We start from the raw sequence: 22,109 nt of genomic DNA, 5'->3' as shown, positions 1-22,109 counted from the left end.
TCTGCAGCTACGCCAAACACAGGAAGTTGCAAGGAATTTTCCTGAGCTCACAAGTGTCATCGGCTGGAACAGAACTTGCGGGATGCGGAGAGTGACTGCTTACATATGGCTGGCCCCGTTCTCCCAGTGTTCAGACTACGTGTTCGTTGGATTGAATGTGAACAGTAGTCTACACACTGGTTAAACTGGGACGGACAACGGCACATGAGAGACACACAAAACCTCTACAGAAGCTCCAGTCGCTGTGTGCCACAGATGCATAGTTATGTATATATCGTCATAAATATTATATAGCTCTGTAATAAAAACATTTGGTCAGCCCCTTGTGTCCAGTTTTACCTCTTCATCTTTATACCAGGACAAGGACTCGGCCGTGAGTATAAACCAGTACTCCTTGGAGCCTCCTTTCATGATACTTATGTTGTTGATGGTCAGCCAGCCTCTCCTGATGACCTGCAAGGAGAAAGAGGGGGAAAAAGTAGAAGATGGGGGATGGGAGAAGGGAAACAAAAGACAGGCAGCAAGAATCCATTATGCAGCCCCCTATACTTCAACCCCCCCCCCCCCCCCCCAGACCACGGAGGAGGCCATATTTCCACAAGTGACTTGTATATTAACACTAGTTATGAAAATGGGGCCATGGAAGACCTAGAGATGAACTATGCACATGAATCCCCTTCACAGGGACAATTCAGTCTTCTGTACAATATTTTAGATTATAGTTGCTCTGCAATTAAGAACCTTACCATGAGTTTGTAATCATGCCTCAATAAGTAAACCCAGTAGTAAGATCATTAACCCAGGCCTGTGTGTATGTAGCTATACAGTTTTTTTTCTTTGCCTTATGCTTAGAATAATTAACATGTAATAAGGATCTATCGGGGGGGGGGGGGGGGGGGTCACCAAAGTGTATCAGCCGTTATATCTTCTGATCCATCTTCTGATTAAGTAAAGGAGCAAGCAGTCACCTACAATAAGTGCAAGCAGCCATAGGAGTGGGTGTGGCTGGTCTGCAGAACACACAGCTGCCCACACGCATAGCACACAAACAGTTCTACACATCTGTAACATGACAAATAATTTAGAAAAAAATAAATAAACCCAACACCAAAGCAGCTGTACCAGTCCTTTTTAGATCAATAAGCCCTACATATATGATCATTTCCACATACATTAGCAGTAACACTATGATCAGTTCCCCAGGGCTGCCTTTTGTGAAGAGCTTGATAGCCATGTTCTTGGAGATTTATGCACATAGGATATGGTTTATTTGATGTGCAGCAGAATACCAGTCTTGGTCAAGCGATAGTTGGCACAGTGTAAACCAGGTAAGATAGAGGGGTGCCACAAGGCAGCGAATGTTACAGCTTCAAAGCATGCCCTTATTTCAGCTTGCAACAAGACAAACCATGTGTTAGCCATCGAAAGCGAACCACACTTCCCCCTGGGACTTATTTCACATATAGGTCTGTACTGAGTATGTGGAAAATTAGTATCCTAGTGTACAGATACAGCAGTAGTTTGCCCCATAATAAGGTGCATCTCTATTACAACCAACACTGTGCAGGTTGTGTACAATACTGTTGCAGTCACCATCCCGATGGTCACAATACCATAACCCTAACTCCCTCCCCATCCTGCAGCCTAACCCCAGCAGCCTCCCTTTCCCCCAGCCTAACCCCAGCAGCCTCCCTTTCCCTCAGCCTAACCCCAGCAGCCTCCCTTTCCCTCAGCCTAACCCCAGCAGCCTCCCTTTCCCTCAGCCTAACCCCAGCAGCATCCCTTTCCCTCAGCCTAACCCCAGCAGCCTCCCTTTCCCTCAGCCTAACCCCAGCAGCCTCCCTTTCCATCAGCCTAACCCCAGCAGCCTCCCTTTCCATCAGCCTAACCCCAGCAGCCTCCCTTTCCCTCAGCCTAACCCCAGCAGCCTCCCTTTCCCTCAGCCTAACCCCAGCAGCCTCCCTTTCCCTCAGCCTAACCCCAGCAGCCTCCCTTTCCCTCAGCCTAACCCCAGCAGCCTCCCTTTCCATCAGCCTAACCCCAGCAGCCTCCCTTTCCCTCAGCCTAACCCCAGCAGCCTCCCTTTCCCTCAGCCTAACCCCAGCAGCCTCCCTTTCCCTCAGCCTAACCCCAGCAGCCTCCCTTTCCCTCAGCCTAACCCCAGCAGCCTCCCTTTCCCTCAGCCTAACCCCAGCAGCCTCCCTTTCCCTCAGCCTAACCCCAGCAGCCTCCCTTTCCCTCAGCCTAACCCCAGCAGTCTCCCTTTCCCTCAGCCTAAAGGTGGCCATACATCAGAAAGATATTGTACCCAATCATACAATCTCAACTGATTGTAAAATGGATTGTATGCAGATTGTGTGCACATCTTATGTACATAATCATACAATCAATCAGCAGATGGATTGTATGACTGATTGTAAGATGGATTGTATGCAGATTGTGTGCACATCTTGTGTACACAATCATGCAGTAGATGGATTGTATGATCGATTGTGTGTAGATTGTGTGTCCAAAAACCACCAAGGACTGCCGGGGATTTCAAGGGAAATTGTACACAATCATGAGCGCAATCGATCTTAAGATCGATCTTTCTGATGTATGGCCAGCTTAACCCCAGCAGTCTCCCTTTCCCTCAGCCTAACCCCAGCAGTCTCCCTTTCCCTCATTGGGATTCAACAGTATTTTGATCATAGGGATTCTGCAGCCAGTGCAGTTTGCCATCTTAGGAAGATATTATATAATAATAATAATAATAATAATAATAATAATAATAATAATAATAAGGTACTTGTTGAATAAGATATTAAAAAAGGCAAGTACAATAAGATGATTTTTAAATTGGACCCACTGACCTATTGTAACATAAGATCAAGTTTGGTTACTCCATTGAACCTACAGGGACTCCTTACATAAAAGGAAAGCCCTGCCTATCCCAACACCACCCCCATAATGTCACTGGTCAGGAGAATTTGGAAATCTAGTAATTGGTCAATGCCAATTAACAGACTAGTGACCTGAGCTCAGCACACTCAAATGAAGCTATTGCTGTCCAGTAACTAGATGCCATTACTTCCACATTCATTGGTGCAGCCATCAATATGTAATACCCTTGAAGCCATTATGCACTTCTGGTCCACAATCTGACATAAGGTCCCAATGCGCAACCACTTTGTTGCCTTGTAGGCAAGAAAGATGGATTTAATAAGGGTGAAGGGTAGTCTAAAACTGGACAAGTACTTTTGCAATTTTGAGAATGTCCAAAAATATTTAAAAAATATAAAAAAAATGAATATAGGACCAAATCCTGAATATTAATAATGTTTACGTTGTGTATATATCATTGGTTGAAGTGGGTTTTCTTTTTCTGACCAGAGCATGGCTACTCACACTTAGCAAGTACTTACCAAAATCTCCCCCTGAGTTTATAGGAGCCACAAGATTAGGGTGACGTGGGAGTACAGTACAGTGCAGTGCAGTGCAGGAACAGAGAGGGAGTTTTATGGGAAGAGTTATGGAAAGAGAATGAAGAATGGATGGAGAATAAACACACAGAATGGAAGAGCAGCAACAAGGAGAAAGGGGAAAAAATTACATGCAATTAATACACAGTTAATATTTAAAATTCCCATCATACCAACAACAAAAAAAGTAAGTCAGTGGCACAATTATCTTTACATGCCGATTTTAATATTAAATATGCACATGCAATGCTGTGTAGAGAACGCAGCAGAGTATAATGAGTTTGTTGGAGAACACATGTAAGAAGGACAGAAACAGGAGAGTGTGAGAAACGCAGTAAGCTGTGGGTTCTCCAGTCTCATTCTACTCTAATCTTATACACAGGACACTTTCTAGGCACTTAAATGGGCTCCCGTACGACTCCTGAATATGCGGCACATCATTGTCTACTCTTCGCGAGCTCCTCAGGAGTATCTTTCTGGAAGGTGCCCTGTGCACAAGTGGCTAACAAGGCTAGGTGCGCACAGCGGATAAAGTCTGAGGTGCGGTCACTGGTGCCCTAACTAGCGTGAGCATACGGCTGTGCTAGAGACAGGAGACCCTATCGCATCTGTGCGTTACCTGGTTTGGAACAGCCCGCTTCTTGTTGAGCTGCGTGTTTCTCTGCTGTGCACTGGAAAATAGAGCAGGACCAGGGTTATACTAGCTTGAGAGGTCATAGCCCAATTCTCAATCCCTATATTGCAGTGCTGTAGACAAATTGGCAATGATAACTATGAATATTGGCCATGTTTAATAATCAACTATAATAATACAGAACCACACAGGTCATTCTACAGGACAGTTATCAGAAGGAGGAGATGGTCACCAGGCTGGATGTTACAAATCCCAGAATCCAGAAAGCAATGATTGGTAAACAGTCACTGATTTGTTAGGAGAATGGTGAAGTGATCAAGTCTCCACTGATAATGCAGCAACCAATCAGCTCATCACTGCCATTTTTTCAAAATGTGGGGTAGATGTATTAAGCCTGGAGAAGAGATAAACTGGAGATAAAGTAGAAGGAGATAACGCACCAGCCAATCAACTCCCAACTGTCATATTTCAAACACAGCTGATTGGCTGGTGCATTCTCCTTCCACTTTATCTCTTCGCCAGGCTTAATACATCTGCCCCCCTGTCTGTCACTTGACAGTTAGGAGCGGACTAGCTGTTGTGTTATCACTGGCCACTTTATCACTTCACTAGGCTAAATAAATCTGCCAGTAGGTCTTCCATTCGGGACATAAGAAGTAGGCATAGGAAGCGAACCACTACTCCGTGCTCGAGGGCCTGATTCAGCAAAGCCAAAAAAAAGCACACAAATGGGCAAAACCATGTTGCACTGCAGGTGGGGCAGATTTCACATTTGCTAAGAGATTATATTTGGGTGGGGTGTGTTCGAACAGAAATCTAAATTGTAGTGCAAAAATAAAGGGGTATAAAGCCCTGCACACAACGGCCCTCACCGGTTCTCACAGGGGGACAATGATTTGCAACCGCGCATACACATTTATGCGCACGTGCAGCCTCTTTGGGCGAACTACGCAGAAAATAGATTTTTCGCAGTGCGGACGGGGGGGGGGGTGTAAGGTGGCGGCCACAGGTGGCGCCCATGGGAATGCCCAGCTTTTCATGGGCGTTCCCATTTAAATTGCAACGTGATACGGGTGTCAAGTGCCGGCAGTTGAAGTCACCAGAGAGTGACCTAGATTTGAGAGTGCTTAGGAAATCATTCGATGGTAGACTACCATCGAAGGATTTCTGCCCCGCACACAAGGCTGCGAAGGAATGTTTATGCAAAACAACCATTTGTATACGTATGGTGACAATCGCCAAGCAAGAGGGGGGCGCTCGTTTGGCTTGCAAAGCTGCAAAATCGGCAGCTTTGTGAGTCAACCAGAATGAGAGCCAATATGCGATATCTGTTGTGCCGCAGAAGGGAAAACAACGTTCAGCAACGTCTCCGGTACCCTGCAGAACAGTCACTGGTGAGAGCGAGCGCATGTTCAGACAACATAGGGGTTTGTTAACGAACTGCTAGAGCTCGCATCGTTAATGATATATTGGGTACACACTGAACGATATGCAGGATAATATCGTTCATGATATAGTTATTGTGCATATTGTTGAAAGAAGTCATAGTACAGGGTTTCCCAAACTCGGTCCTCAAGTATCCCCAACAGATCAGGTTTTCCAGGTCACCCGGCAGGTATACTCATTCACTGACACATTCAAAGAGATCCACAGGTAGAGACTATTATTTCACTTGCGACTCTGTGTGGAGACCTGGAAAACGTGAACTGTTAGGGGTACTTGAGGGCCGAGGTTGTGGACCACTGACAGTGTGTACCCAGCTTAATGTCTGAAGGCTACATGCAGAAGCAGCAATATTTACCCTGCAGAGAAACAAAAAGGACTTCAGGTTTTGTTTTGCTTTAGTGAATCTGGCCCTCAAGATTGTCAATGATATTTGGCTGATGTCAGGAATTTTCTCACCGTCAGTCAAGCAACATCTAGGAGTTAATTGTGGACACATTATTTGTATATATACTGTCCAGTGGACCGGCACTCCGTTAACTTAAGGAATATAACCTGGTTGCCTTCCCTCAGGATTCGGTGGAGAATCTCTGCAATATAGCAGGTCTTAGGGCGGCACTCCAAGGATTTTGAAATAAGTCAGACACATACAGTACACGACTGTGTCTGACTTATTTCAAAATCCTTGGAGTGCCGCCCTAAGGCCTGTTATATTGCAGAGATTCTCCACCGAGTGGAGAGTGCCGCCCTAAGATATATAGATATATATTTATTTATGATCAGTTTCTTATATATAGCGCATATTCCACAGCGCTGTACAGAGAATATTTGAACATTCACATCAGTCCCTGCCCCAGTGGTGCTTACAATCTATATTCCCTACCACATGTACATGCACACACAGACATTCTAGGGTTAATTTTGTTGGAAGCCAATTAGCCTACCAGCATATTTTTGGATTGTGGGAGGAAACCGGAGTACTCGGAGGAAATCCACGCAAGTACGGGGAGAAAATACAAACTCCACACAGTTGCGGCCATGCTGGGTAATGAACTAATGACCTCAGCGCTACGAGGCAATAATGCTAACATTACATCATCTGTGATGCCCTCATGAATGCTCCTTCAGCCCACAAAATGGCCACCACTACAATGTACAGCCAACAAATACACTTTACAATGAGTAATCCAAACTGAAGGAGTCACAAGGAATATACATCGAGAATAGGCATCTTTAAATACACATGAAACTGATCTGACATTTATGTATTCCACACAAGTACCGTACTCAGACACATGTAATACATTCACACACAGGTAGAACGTGTACAGAATACCCACCCTGGAACGTGCTGCTCGGTATAACAGCTGGGTTGTGAAAAAATGGGAGAGCGAGCGATGATCGTGAGGATGCAGAAAGAGACAGAGTGCAGGTCAAAAGTGACAGTGAGAAGAAAAACACAGGAAAGAAAAATTACTGAGGAGAGGAGCAAACTGCGGAGAGGAAGACAGTGTGAGACCAGCCACAACAGGTCAGAGTGAGCTAAAGCAAGCGTGAGTAGGGAAAGTCTAATGGTGCTACACAAACAAGATGGCCGCACACATGAACACTACACTCTCAAACAACAACTGGACTACTCCATTTAGTTGGTCAGTAACAGACACCGGGTAATTATTACAGCAGAAAACACATTCCATCAATAAGCACCGTAACAGGCAGTTTTGTACGATAAAGAGAATACCACACCATTCACATTATCTGTGCAAAATATGCATATGAAAAAAATAAATACACACCATTAATGACTTTTCAAGCTTTTTAATTTAATTTAAGATTGGCAAATATTATAGTAAATGGTCCATTAAAGCTGTATATCAGCCACACACACTAGCAGCAGCCATTTTGCAACCTGTACCACTGTTCATGAGAAAGCATCCTGTCCATTCACTAAGAAGTGGAGAAAACACTGAAATGCGAAGGGCCGAGTATGGTCACAATTTCTTAAGAGACTGAATATTTAATCCCTGCCGTTATTTCCAACGGGGGTAATAGCAGCGGGCGCCTACTCAATGCTGTCTTGACCGACAGCATTGAGGAGGCAGATCGACAGAACGGGCCAAACTTTAAAAGCTGTCAGGCCTGTTTTGCCGAGAACCGCCGTGATCGCGTCCAGATCTTGACACCCCACGGCCGTTTTCGCCGATTGGCAGGTGGGACATTGAATCCCGCTTGGCAATTTGCGGTCGAGCAAAACGAAAACGGTCCACGGTCAAGGTTGTCGGGGCGTACAGACAGTCGTGACCCCGGATTTAATACCCCTTACAAAATGGCTGCTTTAACCATTTGTAGCAAAAAAATACATCAGTGGCACCACAAGTTTAACCCTTTGAATGCTAAGTGAATTTGTTAAAAAAAGGTTTGAAAATTGCCAAGCACACAAGTTTACTCATCATGATGACCTGTAATGTTTATTTTATATAGGAAATCTAAATCTTTTTTTTTTTTTAAACCGTTATTTGAATTTATATAACAAATGTGAGCGACACTGGCATTTTTAGCGGATATTTTGCTCATCTCTCAGGTGTTGGCACTCAATCGGTTAAACACTAGAGTAGGCTGCTTCCACTGTGTACAGGCAACAGAGTACATTTTACACTAACATCTCCCAGCTGCAGCAAAAGCCCTCAGCAAGCTACCCTTTCTTCCCTTCAACTGGTATCCTTCACGTTTGTTTCCCTTCTAACATAAATGTTAAATAGAAAAAGGAATATTGTTATGCTACCACACTCAGAGTTTGAAGCCTCGGTAACATAAGCATAGCACAAGGAAGCTATAGTTATCTCCAAGGGTGACCGATCGCTGCTCAGGTGTTGCTACAAATCCTACGTGTTTATGCCTCAAGCACAACTACAAAATGATGATCAGCTTTTCCTAAACTGCCCTAGTAATACGAGTCTGACGGGTTCCTACCGGCATCACATCTCTTCTCCCTATGCATCAATGCTGACAAATGTTCTGGGTGCTTTCCCATGGCATTTTGCTTGATTTAAAACCACTCACAAAAACAGGCAGTTTCACAGTCACAATTTAAAGAAAGCAACCAGGCCATTTCCATGCAGTTGTTGTGAGATGCTCATAGTGGTGACATATGGGGACCGGGAACTTACTTGGCGAATCCGATGAAGTCCTCATGATTGGTGTTGATGTAAGACAGCTCGATGTCTATTAGAAGGAGGATCTGTGGGTACAGAAGAGCGAGGCTATAGCTGGTGTTGGAGGAAGCCCCAGTTGCAACAGATCACCTGTGACTATATAGTGTACCAGATCCTCAGATATGATGAGCTAATGGGTCCAACTCCGACACTAGCACCCATCAGAGGTTCACAATCAAAATCTAGCATAAGGTGCATTTCCTTATCCATTATAATAACCAGCTGGACAGGAGAGAGAAAGCCCCAAACCAGCAAGCCACAAGTGCCAGGATCGGTACATGCATATGTGGTGGCTGTTCTGCACATGCACAAAACTCAGGCGTCTATGGACTGCATTGGCTGCAGCCCATAGAAGCCGGATTAGGCTGCCAATCAGACAGGGAAAGGCTTCCTACAGGAAGAACCCTCTCTGCTAGTTGCTGGCAGTCCCCAGTGGGAGTAAAAACATCCCGATGGGACTGCCAGTCCTGCGAGTGACTAGCAGGTAGAACTCCAAGTAGGAAGCCACTGATCCAGTGAAGTCACACAGACAGACAGCTAAGTTCACAGAAGCAGATTTTACAGTCACTGGTCTGATAATAAAAGTTTTATTTTTTTCCTAAATGTTGGTCGGTATTTAGTTAAGTTAGTTTTGTGCAGATTATTATGTGACACACTAGGGGATAATGGTGATATAATGTACAGTCTATTACATGTGACTGGCAGAGGATAACACATTTGGCAAATGTGCTTTTATAAAAAGAGGCCTTGGCAGTGCCACTCGCCAATAATTTAATCTTTATGAGGAGTTGGAAGATCACAACCTGCAGCATGATATAGTGCAGCTCATATTAAACAAATAATTAGCATTTTATCATCAACATGCTGACCTCCGCCTAAAGAAAACTACCTACCTGCTCCTTTGTTTTTCCTTCCCTCTCCCGGACGTACGTTGTGACAATCCTCTCGCTCTCTTCCCGAAGCCTTGGGTAGGAAGCCAGCTACATGGTGGAAAAAAAATAAATAAAAAATAATACTCTGTATAGTGCACAATTCACCTGATCTTATGACTGTCATACTTGACATTTATCTGACTGTAGACGTTGGCTCCTTCTGTTTCAGCATGCATGAGTGAGAATATGGTACAGCAGGTTTAGAATGAGACAGGCCAGGCATCACATGACCAGTATAACCTCACAAAGAGCGTCCAACTAACCAAACCAGTTAGATATGTAAACATATACATACTATATGTAGTACAGCTTAGACCAGTGGTTCCCAAACTGTGTGCCGTGGCTCCCAGGGGTGCCGCGGAGCACTTGCAGGGGTGCCCTGGGTTGGTGGCTCAGGACAAATTCAAATTATATATGGTCAATGTAATAAGGAAAATCAGTACTTGTGACTTCCAATTATAACATATGTTGATAAACAGAAGTGAATCATGTTCCTCAACACATAACTGGACCTAAGGAGGACATATAAGCACAACTTATTTAATTTAATATTTTTTTCTGAAGTTCTTGGTATCAAACTTTTTCCCTAGGGGTGCCATGGAAAAAAATCTGATACTCTAGGGTGCCGTGATCCACAAAAGTTTGGGAACCACTGGCTTAGACTATGAAAACAAATGGTTGCTACGAGCAACAGCAATTGCTTACATATCAGTCGCCCATGCTTTAATTCTAGACTGCTGCAAGGGATGAATTCCAGCACGGTTCCAAATGTCAAATAACAGGGCAGTAACCATTAGAGATACACTTTATATTCCCAATTACAAAAACTCAAGATATAAATGTAACAAATACACAGCAGGAAAAGTACAATTAAGTGAAAATAAAAGTACAATTTAGAAGCCAAACCAAATGCACAGATCCTAGGCCAGCGCAGAAGCGGGAGGAGGGCACAGATGGCCTGGGTGAGGTGCCCCCATGCCAGCTCCAGCAACCATTGAAGCTTGAGATGAAATAAGTTAGGTGCATGGGAAAGCAAATCGATTTCAGTCAGCAAAATAAGAAGTATGGATCATGAAATACAGGATACACATGGTTGGTCGAACAGGAATTAAAGCAAATTATAAAGTCTGAAGAAAGAACTTTAAATGAAGTGGTCCCAAGGAGAAAAGACTGAACAGATGTAATAAGATATACAGCTACACAGAGAGACTATAACGTACATGTTTCTACAATAGAAATATATGTATCAAGACAGAGCCTAGTGAAGACTTCTAGATCCATCCCCCCCAAACCACCCACCCACCACCACCACATTGTCCCGTACCAGTGAGCCACACAGTCTTTAACGCTGGATTGTCTGCTCAGAAGGACATAAGTAAGTGCACACCGATAGCACAGCAGCCCCTGGTCTATGTACGCAAGACAGCAGTCTAATCTGGTCTAGTTACAGATCATGGTTGGAGGTATAAGCGCAGGGACTCAATGTTTGGTACTACAGCCTGCATTATGTAGGATACACACCAGAACAATATGGCCTCAAAACACCCGATTTAGATACAACCGATTGTATGTAAATTGGGCATGTTTTGGGCCATTTCTGATCAGAGTCCGATCCGATGCGCGGCCCCATGGGTCGTACGGTCATTTTTCAAATCCTACCTACAGCAGGTAGGATTTGAAAACACCCCTTTGAACTGGGTACCAAGCGGGATCAGATTGTATGCAGATCGTATTACGATCTGATCCTGATCTCAATGGTTCTGGTGTGTACCAGGCATTAGGCCTGTGCCTAATGTACCTTACATATTCCAGGCCTGCATCAAGTGGTCCATAATGGTTTTAGGTTTTACTCCAAACTCTCATTTCCTATGCTAGCGTGTCTGCATTTCTTTCCATTAAGTAGTATATATCCCATATCAGCAATGCAGCAGCTGTACTTTCCGCAAGCTGCGTTGTTGTAACTTTAGGTCAGTTACCAGCGAACGCTGGCATTTGCAAGGTATTACAACCTCTAGCACATGGGCAAGCGGTTCAGGGTAGTAAGGATGCCCAGGCACCAGAGAAGTATGCCAATGTAGACTGCATCTAATTTTGGTTCTGTAGCTACGCAAGATGGGTTAAGATTCACAGTTGCTCATTATGACATTTGTGCATGTGTAACAGGTGGCATAACCATAGCTATACTCCCACCACAGGCAATATATACCCTGTGTACAAAGGCTACCCACAGGGGAACGCATAAAAGACTATGAGGAGGAACATTAAGCTTGCCATAGCAACATGCAGACCTGGGCAGTATTTTTTCCATACATATGGAGACATTATAAAACTCACTGAGCTATTACACCGCACACCAATGTCTTGATACATATATCTGTAATTACAAGTATTGAATACGCTCTCAAATGGAGATATATTATTGGACGTTTACCCTTCTGTCTGAAGCGATGCCCTCTGACCCAGTGATGTCACAGGCAGGGGAGGAGCAAAGCAGAGGGAAGAAAGAAGGAGTGACAGACAGTAAAACAATAGGATACAGTTAGTAGGCGGCAGAGAAAGAGAAGGGTGCGGAGGGCTAAAAAGTGACGGATAAAACTGGACACACACATATCAAATTCAACATCTTGTTACCAATTGTAATAGAGTGCAGGATGCTAACAGTCCTGAGATTTCAGCAAGTTAGCGGACAATATAAAAGCATTAAATTGTATCTGCTAACCTGCCAAAAGCACAATCCGAATCCCACACACTACTGCATATGTCCCAGGTCCCAATGCTGCACACCTTCTTTTGTTCAATCTAAAAGGCTGATCATTCAAGGAGGATCATAAACCTAGTTTCACTGAATTTATACTTATGAAAGCGAAATAGTACTATTTTACTCTGTGTGTCCTGCAGGAAAATGAATAAATAAATTAAGTGAATAAATTATAAAAATGAGTGAATAAATTATATTGAAGAGTTTTCAAAATGTAACCTTTGTTTAAAGTCTCTTGCCTCACCTAGAACCCGTGTGGGTAGACTTCTTGCTTCATTCAACAGATCCTTCCATTTACTGAGGACCTCTGCTGGTCACTCTCCGTAATAATCGGACCATGTGATTATACCACTCAAAGCTGGGTACACACTAGACTAGCTTCCCGCACCAACCGATATAGTTAACTATATCGGCGGTGCTGCAGGAAACATGTTGACCGTACACACTGGTCGATACCATTCACAATTTTGGTCAGTGATGTCACCCAGCCCACCCGCTCCATACATGCAGTCGCTGACGATATTGTTAAATTGACCTGCATGTAGAGACGACGGGGGTGGGGTCATTAATGACTATACAAACTGTATATGGACTATACAAACTGTATGATATATATGCGATATTGTCAACTTTTTCAAATGTTACGATCCATAAAACTTTAATGTTTAACTTTAGTGGGTTTAAAAAAAAAAAGAGAGAACATAACTTGCAGCATCTTAAGGTGGCCATACCCTACTGCGATGTATTGCGGCAGTGTATAGCCATCTGATCCACCCCCACATGCGATGTAGCGCATGGGACCCCAATTCCCTGCAGCTGGGAGGGAGGCCAAAACGGAGGGAGGCTGAAACGGAGGTCAGACGAGCAGCAGGCTCAGATCCAATGCATACGGGACCTTGCATCGGACCTGAGGGGGACGTCAAATCTCATTTGTGTTGATGTCTCTGCCAGATTCATCAGGATCTGGTGAAATCTGCCCACATCAGACAAGTGTATGGGCACCTTTACACTAAAATTGAGAGAAGAGGAATATTTTGCCTCATTCTTTGACCCGGTCATAAGAATCTGGATGAATGCTTAATGGGTGTATCCGATACCAGCACAATAAGTTAGTATGTGGCATGCTATAACTCTGACGTCCACATTTACTTTATGTCCATCTATAAATAGACGAAGCAGAGACCTTAACAGCAAACCCATCGCTCATGATGACTACATGGCGAATAGGACTCCGTATAATCCATTTTTACCATATTAGATGTAGGATAAATAGATCATGAGGCCTTAAAAGCTTCTGTTGTCAATTACCTGTTTTCCTAATACAGTTAGTGTCCTGTCTCTGACCTATGTCGTACAATAATTAAGATGACTCTGGGGCGACCTTGCATCTTAATAAGATACAGTATTGTCTCATGTTAATCTTGTAAATGGACATTAGAAGCAGAGAGTTGGTAAGGATATACAGAGGCTCGCAGACTGGCTCCTACCTTGGTTGTACATTGTCTCACAGTGTTGATCAGTTCCTGGATGACCAGGTCCACACATTTCAGACAAGGTTCCTTCAACTTCACAACCTGCTTCTTCACTATAGCTTCAAAGGCCATATCGGGCGTAAACAGACCCGTCCTGTATGGGAGGAGATGAAAGTGCCAGTATAGAAATGGGAAGGTGCAATGGGATTTTGAGGAGGACAAAATCTGGGCCCTGACCACACTTACCTTACACCGTGTATATTCTTAATGGCGTAGCTAATTTCTCGACGTAGATCCTTTTCATCAAACTCCATCTTTACAGGACAAAGAAAAGTGGCAACTTAGAAATCAGTAAAAATGTGCAGGCAGGGGGCGCGTCTGCAGGCAGAGGTTCCAGAGAGGCAGGGGGAGAGTGTGCAGGCAGAGGTTCCAGAGAGGCAGGGGGAGAGTGTGCAGGCAGAGGTTCCAGAGAGGCAGGGGGAGAGTGTGCAGGCAGAGGTTCCAGAGAGGAAGGGGGCGCGTGTGCAGGCAGAGGTTCCAGAGAGGCAGGGGGCGCATCTGCAGGCAGAGGTTCCAGAGAGGCAGGGGGCGCGTCTGCAGGCAGAGGTTCCAGAGAGGCAGGGGGCGCGTCTGCAGGCAGAGGTTCCAGAGAGGCAGGGGGCGCGTCTGCAGGCAGAGGTTCCAGAGAGGCAGGGGGCGCGTCTGCAGGCAGAGGTTCCAGAGAGGCAGGGGGCGCGTCTGCAGGCAGAGGTTCCAGAGAGGCAGGGGGCGCGTCTGCAGGCAGAGGTTCCAGAGAGGCAGGGGGAGAGTGTGCAGGCAGAGGTTCTAGACAGCCATCAGAGGGGCTGCAAGCAGATGATCTAATTTTAGAAAGACAGGGGAGGGTGTTTGAAGGCAAATTATCTATCAAAAACTGAAGGGTCTGAAAGAAGGAGAAAAGGCAGGGGAGGGACTCAGAGGATACATGGATTATGACAGCTGGGAACATCCACCCATAAATACACAAAAAGCATGTGTGGTGCTGCCGGCACATGGCCTAGCAGGACAAGGGAGATCAATCATGTTTTCAAATCCCTGAGCCATCATTGAAAAGGGCAAAAAGGAAATTATTAATTTAACTGTACACATAGAAAAACAGGTAAAGCGACAGAGCTTATTAGGGTAAGGCTATAGGATATTGCGAAGACATTCTAGAATATATACAAAGTTATTAGTGGTACATTAAGGAAATTTACCTTCACAAGCTCAAAGGGGAAGCGCTCATGAAAGATGCGGTTTATCCTGGCCCCCCCGGACAGCTCCAGTGTGTCCACTTGGTCTCCAGAGCCTTCAATCCGCTTCTCAAAGTCTACCCCAAGCTGCTGGACCATCCTGCAAGAGGAGCAAAGCTAGAAACTTGACACACGGGGGAAGTCATTTTGTGTAAATCGCCACGAGAATGCAATATGCCAGTCCACAAGAGACATGAAAAAGGATTTAGGCCTTGTGCCTCAGTGATGCCAATAAAGGTCAGTGAACCAATACGCATTGCTAAACACTGGAGATCAGCCAAATGCATAAGAGCCGCAATTCCTTCACTGAATAAAATAACCTGTTAAAAAGGAGCAATTAGATTATAGACTTACAGGGACAGGATGAACTAGTGGGCTAATAAAATGACACTGTGCAAACCATACGTACGAGTATGCAGTAAGTGATTTGTACTTTATCTAAGCAGGTGTCCAGCCAGATTTAAGTTAGGGAATGCTATGTCGGCATTCACAATGTCGATATACCTCTTAATCACCATGTCGACATTGTGTATGTGGACATAAGATACTACACCCTTTAAGGGAATATCAACACTGTACTTATGGTGCTATTTATACTATACGATGTGTGCTATGCGGTTAGAACACTATGCTATTTGTACTACATATAATACATGATCTGGGCCCAATATCACCCTATTCTGGTGGGTGAAATCGGGCCAAATCAAGTGTGTGACATCAGATCCGATGCTAGGTCCCATGCACATCGGATCTGAGCCGGAGATCATACATGCTGCCTGTAAGATCGCCGGGTCGGCCACCCTCCCGGCGCCAGGGAAGGGGGATCCCATGCAGAAGTACTGCATCAAATGTATCGCGTGTGATCCTACCACCCGGGAAGTTCCTGGGTGGCTCAAGGGGGATTGGATGCGACTTCTATGAGGGAAGAAGTCACATAGTGTATGGGGGCCTTAATATTTGGACTAGACTACAATATGCAATTTAAATATGTAAAGTACATATCGCGTGTGATTGAATACTTAGAGTGCCATTTGAACTAGACACTATGGGTCAGATGTACTACCATGTTTCCCCCGATAATAAGCCCTTCCCCAAAAATAAGCCCTGCCCTTTATTTTGGACACTGGTCCAAAATAAGCCCTATCAAAATTTCCCTTAGCCGAGTGCGTGCACTAACTTCTATGACCCCATCTCCACCCCCGCTAACCCTTCACCTCCGACTTGCTTGTACAGTACTGTACTGTACCGCAGAAGCTGTTGAAGATCCCGGTGATGCACTGCGCCCTGCGCATGTCGTCACCGTGCACATCACGCGGCTTCTGTACACGGCGGGAGCAGCGTCGCAGGCTGAAAACAAGAAAAACTGGAAAGTGCTGTACAATAGGAGAGGAGCAGGACTGGGGGCATGATACTTTAAAAGGAGGAATGGGGGCTGCGAAAGCAGGAATGAGGGCATGGTTGTGTAAAAGGAGGACTGGGGGCTGTGAAAGCAGGAATGAGGGCATGGTTGTGTAAAAGGAGGACTGGGGGCTGTGAAAGCAGGACTGGGGGCATGATGGGGATAAAAGGAGGGTCAATGTTAATTAAAATAAGCCATACAGTGTTTTTGTTGGGAAAAAAAATAATAATAAGACAGTGCCTTATTATCGGGGAAACAAGGTATGCTTGAACAGTAATAAAATGGATAGTGATAATGCACCAGCCAATCAACTCCTACCTGCCAATTTTCAAACACAGCCTGTGACATGGCAGGTAGGATCTGATTGGCTGGTGGTTTATCGCTCTGCATTTTATCACTTTTCAAGCTTAGTACATCTGGCCCTTACTGATGTAGTACAAAAATACCAGCCCGCACATACTAATTTGCCTTGCGATATGGACTATACAGGAGTACGTATCGCATGGCAATATAAACACGGTGCGATTTGAACTAGTCGTGATGTGATTTGAACTAAAAAGTCGTGATGTGATTTGAACTAAAAGGCATACGATGCGATGCTATGTGTGCTAGTTAAGCACAGAACGCAAGCCGGGATCGATGCGTCTGTGGGCACCTTTAGGGATTATAGAGATTGCTAGGAGTGTAGTATATGTGCCCAAATAGCCTGTGATTAGAGTCCCGAATCAGATCCCTAGACTCTTGTTTCACAGGGCTGCTGGGAGCTTGTGCCTACTAATTATCTTGGCTGTCTAGAGCGGTTCCCTTACACTACAGACTGCATGTAGGAACATAGAGGAGGAGTGGAACCCTTACACTACATACTGCATGTATGAATGTAGAGGAGCAGTTCCCTTACACTACATTCTGCATGTAGGAATGTAGAGGAGCGGTTCCCTTACACTACATGCTGCATTTAGGAATGTAGAGGAGCAGAACCCTTACACTACAGACTGCATGTAGGAATGTAAGAGAGCGGTTCCCGTACACTACAGACTGCATGTAGGAACGTAGAGGAGCAGAACCCTTACACTAAAGGCTGCATGTAGGAACGTAGAGTAGCGGTACCCTTACACTAAAGGCTGCATGTAGGAACGTAGAGTAGCGGTACCCTTACACTACATGTAGGAACGTAGAGAAGCGGTACCCTTACACTAAAGGCTGCATGTTGGAACGTAGAGGAGCGGTACCCTTACACTACAGGCTGCATGTAGGAATGTAGAGGAGCGGTACCCTTACACTACAGGCTGCATTAAGGAAAGTAGAGGAGTACTACCCTTATACTACAGGCTGCATGTAGGAATGTAGAAGAGCGGTTCCATTACACTACAGAACACATACATTTATACCTAGTATGACAGGCATACAGTGTTATTCGGTGTAGGGGATATGGGATTGGGGGACTGGTCACTTACTGGAGGAGGGCTTTGGTTTTCCTTGTGGGATCATCAGGCCTGAAGTTCTTGTATTCTTCAACCTCCTTTTCCAGGGACAGCATCTGGCTCTGCAGCTTACTCCTCAGTGCAGGCAGAGTCTCCCGGATGTGATTCGTAAGTTGCTAAAAGATGAAGGGGAGAAGGATTACCCTATAACAGGATCCATCAGACAGGTCCAGACTGACTTCATGGAGATATTTTGCAACGGGCCACAGGCTGCCTCCAAATCAGTCTCAATACAGATATAGCAGCCAGTCACTTGCTGGGGGAGGAGGTGTTTGATATAAAACATCTATGCAACGCTTGGCCAACCCATCGCTATCCAGCTGTTGTGAAACTACAAACCCCAGCATACCCTTCCACCAGTCAGCTGTTAAGCATGCTGGGACATGTAGTTTCCATAAAAGCTGGAGGGCAGACCTGTGAGCGGCATTTAGTCCACATGCAACTCTGTGAAATTCGCAGTGTTACGTGTGGACCAGAAAAACTCCTATGTGCGTAACTGGTCTTATTATTGTGTTCTACCACGAGCAGATCCCACTGAATTGTACCTACTTGGTTCAAGGTTTTCTGCAGGTGTGGCGTCCCCATTCTGTCTGCAATGTGCCGATACCCCGGATGGGAGAGGAAGAACTTTCTTTCTGCAGCCAGGGCGGCTCGGATATCCTTCTTACCATCAATGTCCTTCTGGCTTCTATTCACAACCCCAATATAGCCTACACAAGAGAAGGGCACCATATGGCCAAATGTCAAAGACAGAACTTTCTGATCACTCAGTCAGGTAAGCACAATGGGTGTGGGCTGATCGAACAACAATGTCTAAGCAGACAATCATTAGGTCAACACCACATGGCCGAAATGCATTAGGTAGACAGTAACAAAAAGGCTGATCGGTAAATGGTTGATCCATGGCCTGACGCTTAGATTCCCCTCCCGCAGCCTAACCATCCCTCTGGTGCAGTGATGGAGAACCTTGGCACTCAAGCTATTGTTGAACTGCACATCCCAGCATGCCCTGCTACAGATTTGCTATTTAGCCATACTAAAACTGTTGCAGGGGATGTTGGGAAGTGTAGTTCAACAACAGCTGTAGTGCCAAGGTTCTGCCATTGCCTAATCCTAACCTCCTGCCTCGTGTGCCCTAAATCTAATCTTCCCCCTTGTACCAAACCCTAGCAATGTTGGGAAACAAAATATCTGTTGACCATTGCCATGCCGACTTTCTGTACCGACCGCGTGGTGATGACCTTTTGATTGTCGACCTAGACATGTTGATCTTGTATCCTAACACTGAGCACAATGCTAGAACATCTACAGTAATCATGACACATGGTAAGGACCAATGGGTACCTGTTGCCTACAGTAGAGGAAGCCATCTTGTGTGCTGGCATGCCAGAGATCCTTCTATTAAACAATTTATTTCAGTGAACGTCTGAACAGGAACATCTATTGATAAACCTTTCTATAGGAATATCACCAGAATCTATCCACCTATCTATATGGAAGTGTATCCCTTTGGTAATCTGTGTCCAGATAAATATTGGTCCAGCAATAAGTAAAAAGGAGGATGTTCAGGCCATAGATAGACAGAGCTAAGGTGTTTTCCACAGGTCCGGCCACAGCGGAACCACCATACAGTACATTCACATCCACAGGGTGTTACCTCTCCTTAATGGCAGCAGCTTGTTCTCCAGAATGTCTCTGGCATCTGTGCCTTCATCCATTAGATCCAGCTTTGTGATCACACCAATAGTTCTTAAACCTAGGAGGAAGACACATTTAAGGGAATGGGATTATGAACAAGGTGGTGTGACAAACAAATTACTGCAAGTGAACAATCTTACACACACACACACACACACACACACACACACACACATAGTGTAGATACTGCCATTTAAGCTGTAAATGGAAAAATGAATAGAACCTTGAATAGAGCCCTGTGAGTTATTGTGGTACATTCACCATTTGTAGTCATCCGCCTGCACTGGACCCTCCCTAATTCAGACCCCATCGCCCCATTTCCAATGGTGCAAAAACCCTGTGTGAACACCTTTGGGCAGGGGAGGGGAAGGGGGCGGGCAGGGGAACGCCCAGAGCTTTATGGGCATCTCTATTAAAACGGGTTGGGATCGTTTGGTCTACAGCAAGTTGGTTGACAAGCATTAGGTCGACATGGAGAAAGGTCGCTATGGGACAAGGTCGACAGGTCAACAGTCAAAAGGTCGATATGGGGGTTTTCACTGTTTTTTGACCGGAATGTCGACAGTCGACATGGACACCGTTTCAGTGCACCAGGCACGGTGCCTCACTGCGCTCCACACACTATTTTATTCTACCATCACACCTTAGTGGATGGTAGGGCATGAAAACCGCCTTTCGGCACATGTCGACTCAAAAAACAGTGAAAAACCCCATGTCGGCCTTTTGACTGTCGGCCTAAAATAATGTCGACCAACTTGCTGTAGACCCAATGACAGTATCCCACTAAAACGCTGGGCATAGCCCTAGGAACGCAGGCAGGTTCACATCACGTCAGCACCCGCCCCCTTTTCTGGCTATCTCTGGCGGCAATAAAAGTCAGTTCAGACTGATTTATCACCAAAGGGGAGAAAGATCATTTGATCATCCCCCTATATCCCTATAGATTGTAAGCTTGCAGCAGGGCTCTCCTACCTCCAAGTCTGTCTGTTGTTACCCAGTTTGTCTTATCACTGTCTACTATTGTAAAGCGCAACTGAATCTGCTGTGCTATATAAGAAACTGTAAATAAATAAATAAATAATAAATAATGGTTAGCGATCATCTAATGATTTTTCTCCCCTTCAGCCACATGCAAGGTGATGCGTTCTCTTACACATACCCTCGCATGCTGGCGAGAGGATGCAGGTGGCGTTGACCGTATAAATCGCAGCCTAGGGACCAGGCATGAATTAGGCCCACTGCGTGTGAGGGTACACTATCTGCAGGTCAATGGATTGTATAGCCGCAATATTCAGACTACACAATCAGCAGTTCAGTTTTAACAATGTTAAATTTGTGCTGTATAATAAGATAAATTGTGCACAGTGACATAACCAAAATCACACATTCCAAAATACGAAGAAAAAAAAATAATAATAATAAAAAAAAACTTCCTTACCGCAAATTAAACCTCATTTCCTGACCCACTTCCCTTCGTCGGCAATAAAACTTCATGATCCAGCACATGCGCCAGCAAAACACAAGTTGAGTGTGTGACGTGACCCAGTCTATCCCTACTACAGACTACTGTGTAATTCTAAAGCTGGCCCAATAACGTACTAGTATCATTCTGTTGCTGCCTCCTGAGTAATACCCAGTATGAACAAGGTATATGTATAGTTGTATCCAGTGGCGGCTCCAGAGGTGGTACTGCAGTACAGTCCAAAATTCAAATCGGAGGAGCCGCACCAACTGCCAGTGAGTCCGTTTGGCATGGCAGTTGCTGTTCCGCATCGATTTGAATGTTGAACTGCACTGCAGTCCCCCTGCCCCCCACCTGGTAGTATTTAATGTAAAATCATACAAAGCCATCTATCACTGTGACCACTAGGGCGATGAATGCAAAACAGCTGACCCTCCATGTTGAGATAGGGAATATGGCATCTGAGACCGGGCCCTATATACTGTTCACAAAGGGCGGGCACGTGGGCACGCACACACACACACACACACACACACACACACTTTTGCTGCAACCATAGAAACCAAATAATGCTTTGTCTTTTTACACACCCCTCTAGAAATAGAACAATCACTATGCTAAAATGATGACTTGGCCTCACCCTGTGGATCCACCTCCTTTGCCATTTTTAAGGCATCCGAATTTGCCAGGTCAGTGTTGGCGGGTGTCACAGCCAGGATGAGGCAGCTGTCCCTGTTGATGAACTGCAGAATCATGTCCTTGATTTGGTACTCGATGTCATGAGGTTGGTCACCGACTGGGACCTTTGTAATTCCCGGGAGATCAATCAAGGTCAGGTTTAAAACTGAGGTGGAAAAAGTGTGCCATAAAGACAAAGTTTGGTTAG

At 45.1% G+C, this 22,109-nt stretch overlaps 1 protein-coding gene across 4 annotated transcripts in view; it reads right to left on the bottom strand.

The window, feature by feature from the left end:
* The window catches only part of DNM2 (dynamin 2), a 62,983-nt gene that overhangs the window by 20,919 nt on the left and 19,955 nt on the right, over window positions 1–22,109 (bottom strand). For 3 of the 4 annotated variants that reach the window (XR_014473612.1, XM_083185138.1, XM_083185140.1), the window contains exons 4-15: window positions 21,864–22,067; window positions 19,721–19,819; window positions 18,613–18,773; window positions 18,037–18,179; window positions 15,148–15,283; window positions 14,159–14,226; window positions 13,928–14,066; window positions 9,644–9,730; window positions 8,706–8,776; window positions 4,081–4,132; window positions 3,405–3,416; window positions 340–453 (exon numbers count right to left, since the gene is read on the bottom strand). Coding sequence is in view for 3 of the 4 variants with exons in the window: in XM_083185138.1 (XP_083041264.1) it covers window positions 340–453; window positions 3,405–3,416; window positions 4,081–4,132; window positions 8,706–8,776; window positions 9,644–9,730; window positions 13,928–14,066; window positions 14,159–14,226; window positions 15,148–15,283; window positions 18,037–18,179; window positions 18,613–18,773; window positions 19,721–19,819; window positions 21,864–22,067 (1,286 nt within the window). In the remaining variant the exon portion in view is untranslated. The remainder of the gene's footprint in view (window positions 1–339; window positions 454–3,404; window positions 3,417–4,080; window positions 4,133–8,705; window positions 8,777–9,643; window positions 9,731–13,927; window positions 14,067–14,158; window positions 14,227–15,147; window positions 15,284–18,036; window positions 18,180–18,612; window positions 18,774–19,720; window positions 19,820–21,863; window positions 22,068–22,109) is intronic. The other variant, XM_083185139.1, reaches the window with a different exon arrangement.

Source organism: Crinia signifera, chromosome 4, assembly GCF_055691185.1.
Source record: "Crinia signifera chromosome 4, ASM5569118v1, whole genome shotgun sequence".
NCBI lineage: Eukaryota > Metazoa > Chordata > Amphibia > Anura > Myobatrachidae > Crinia > Crinia signifera.
The sequence above is the reverse complement of the archived record's forward strand: the minus strand, read 5'-3'. Positions and strand labels throughout refer to the sequence as shown.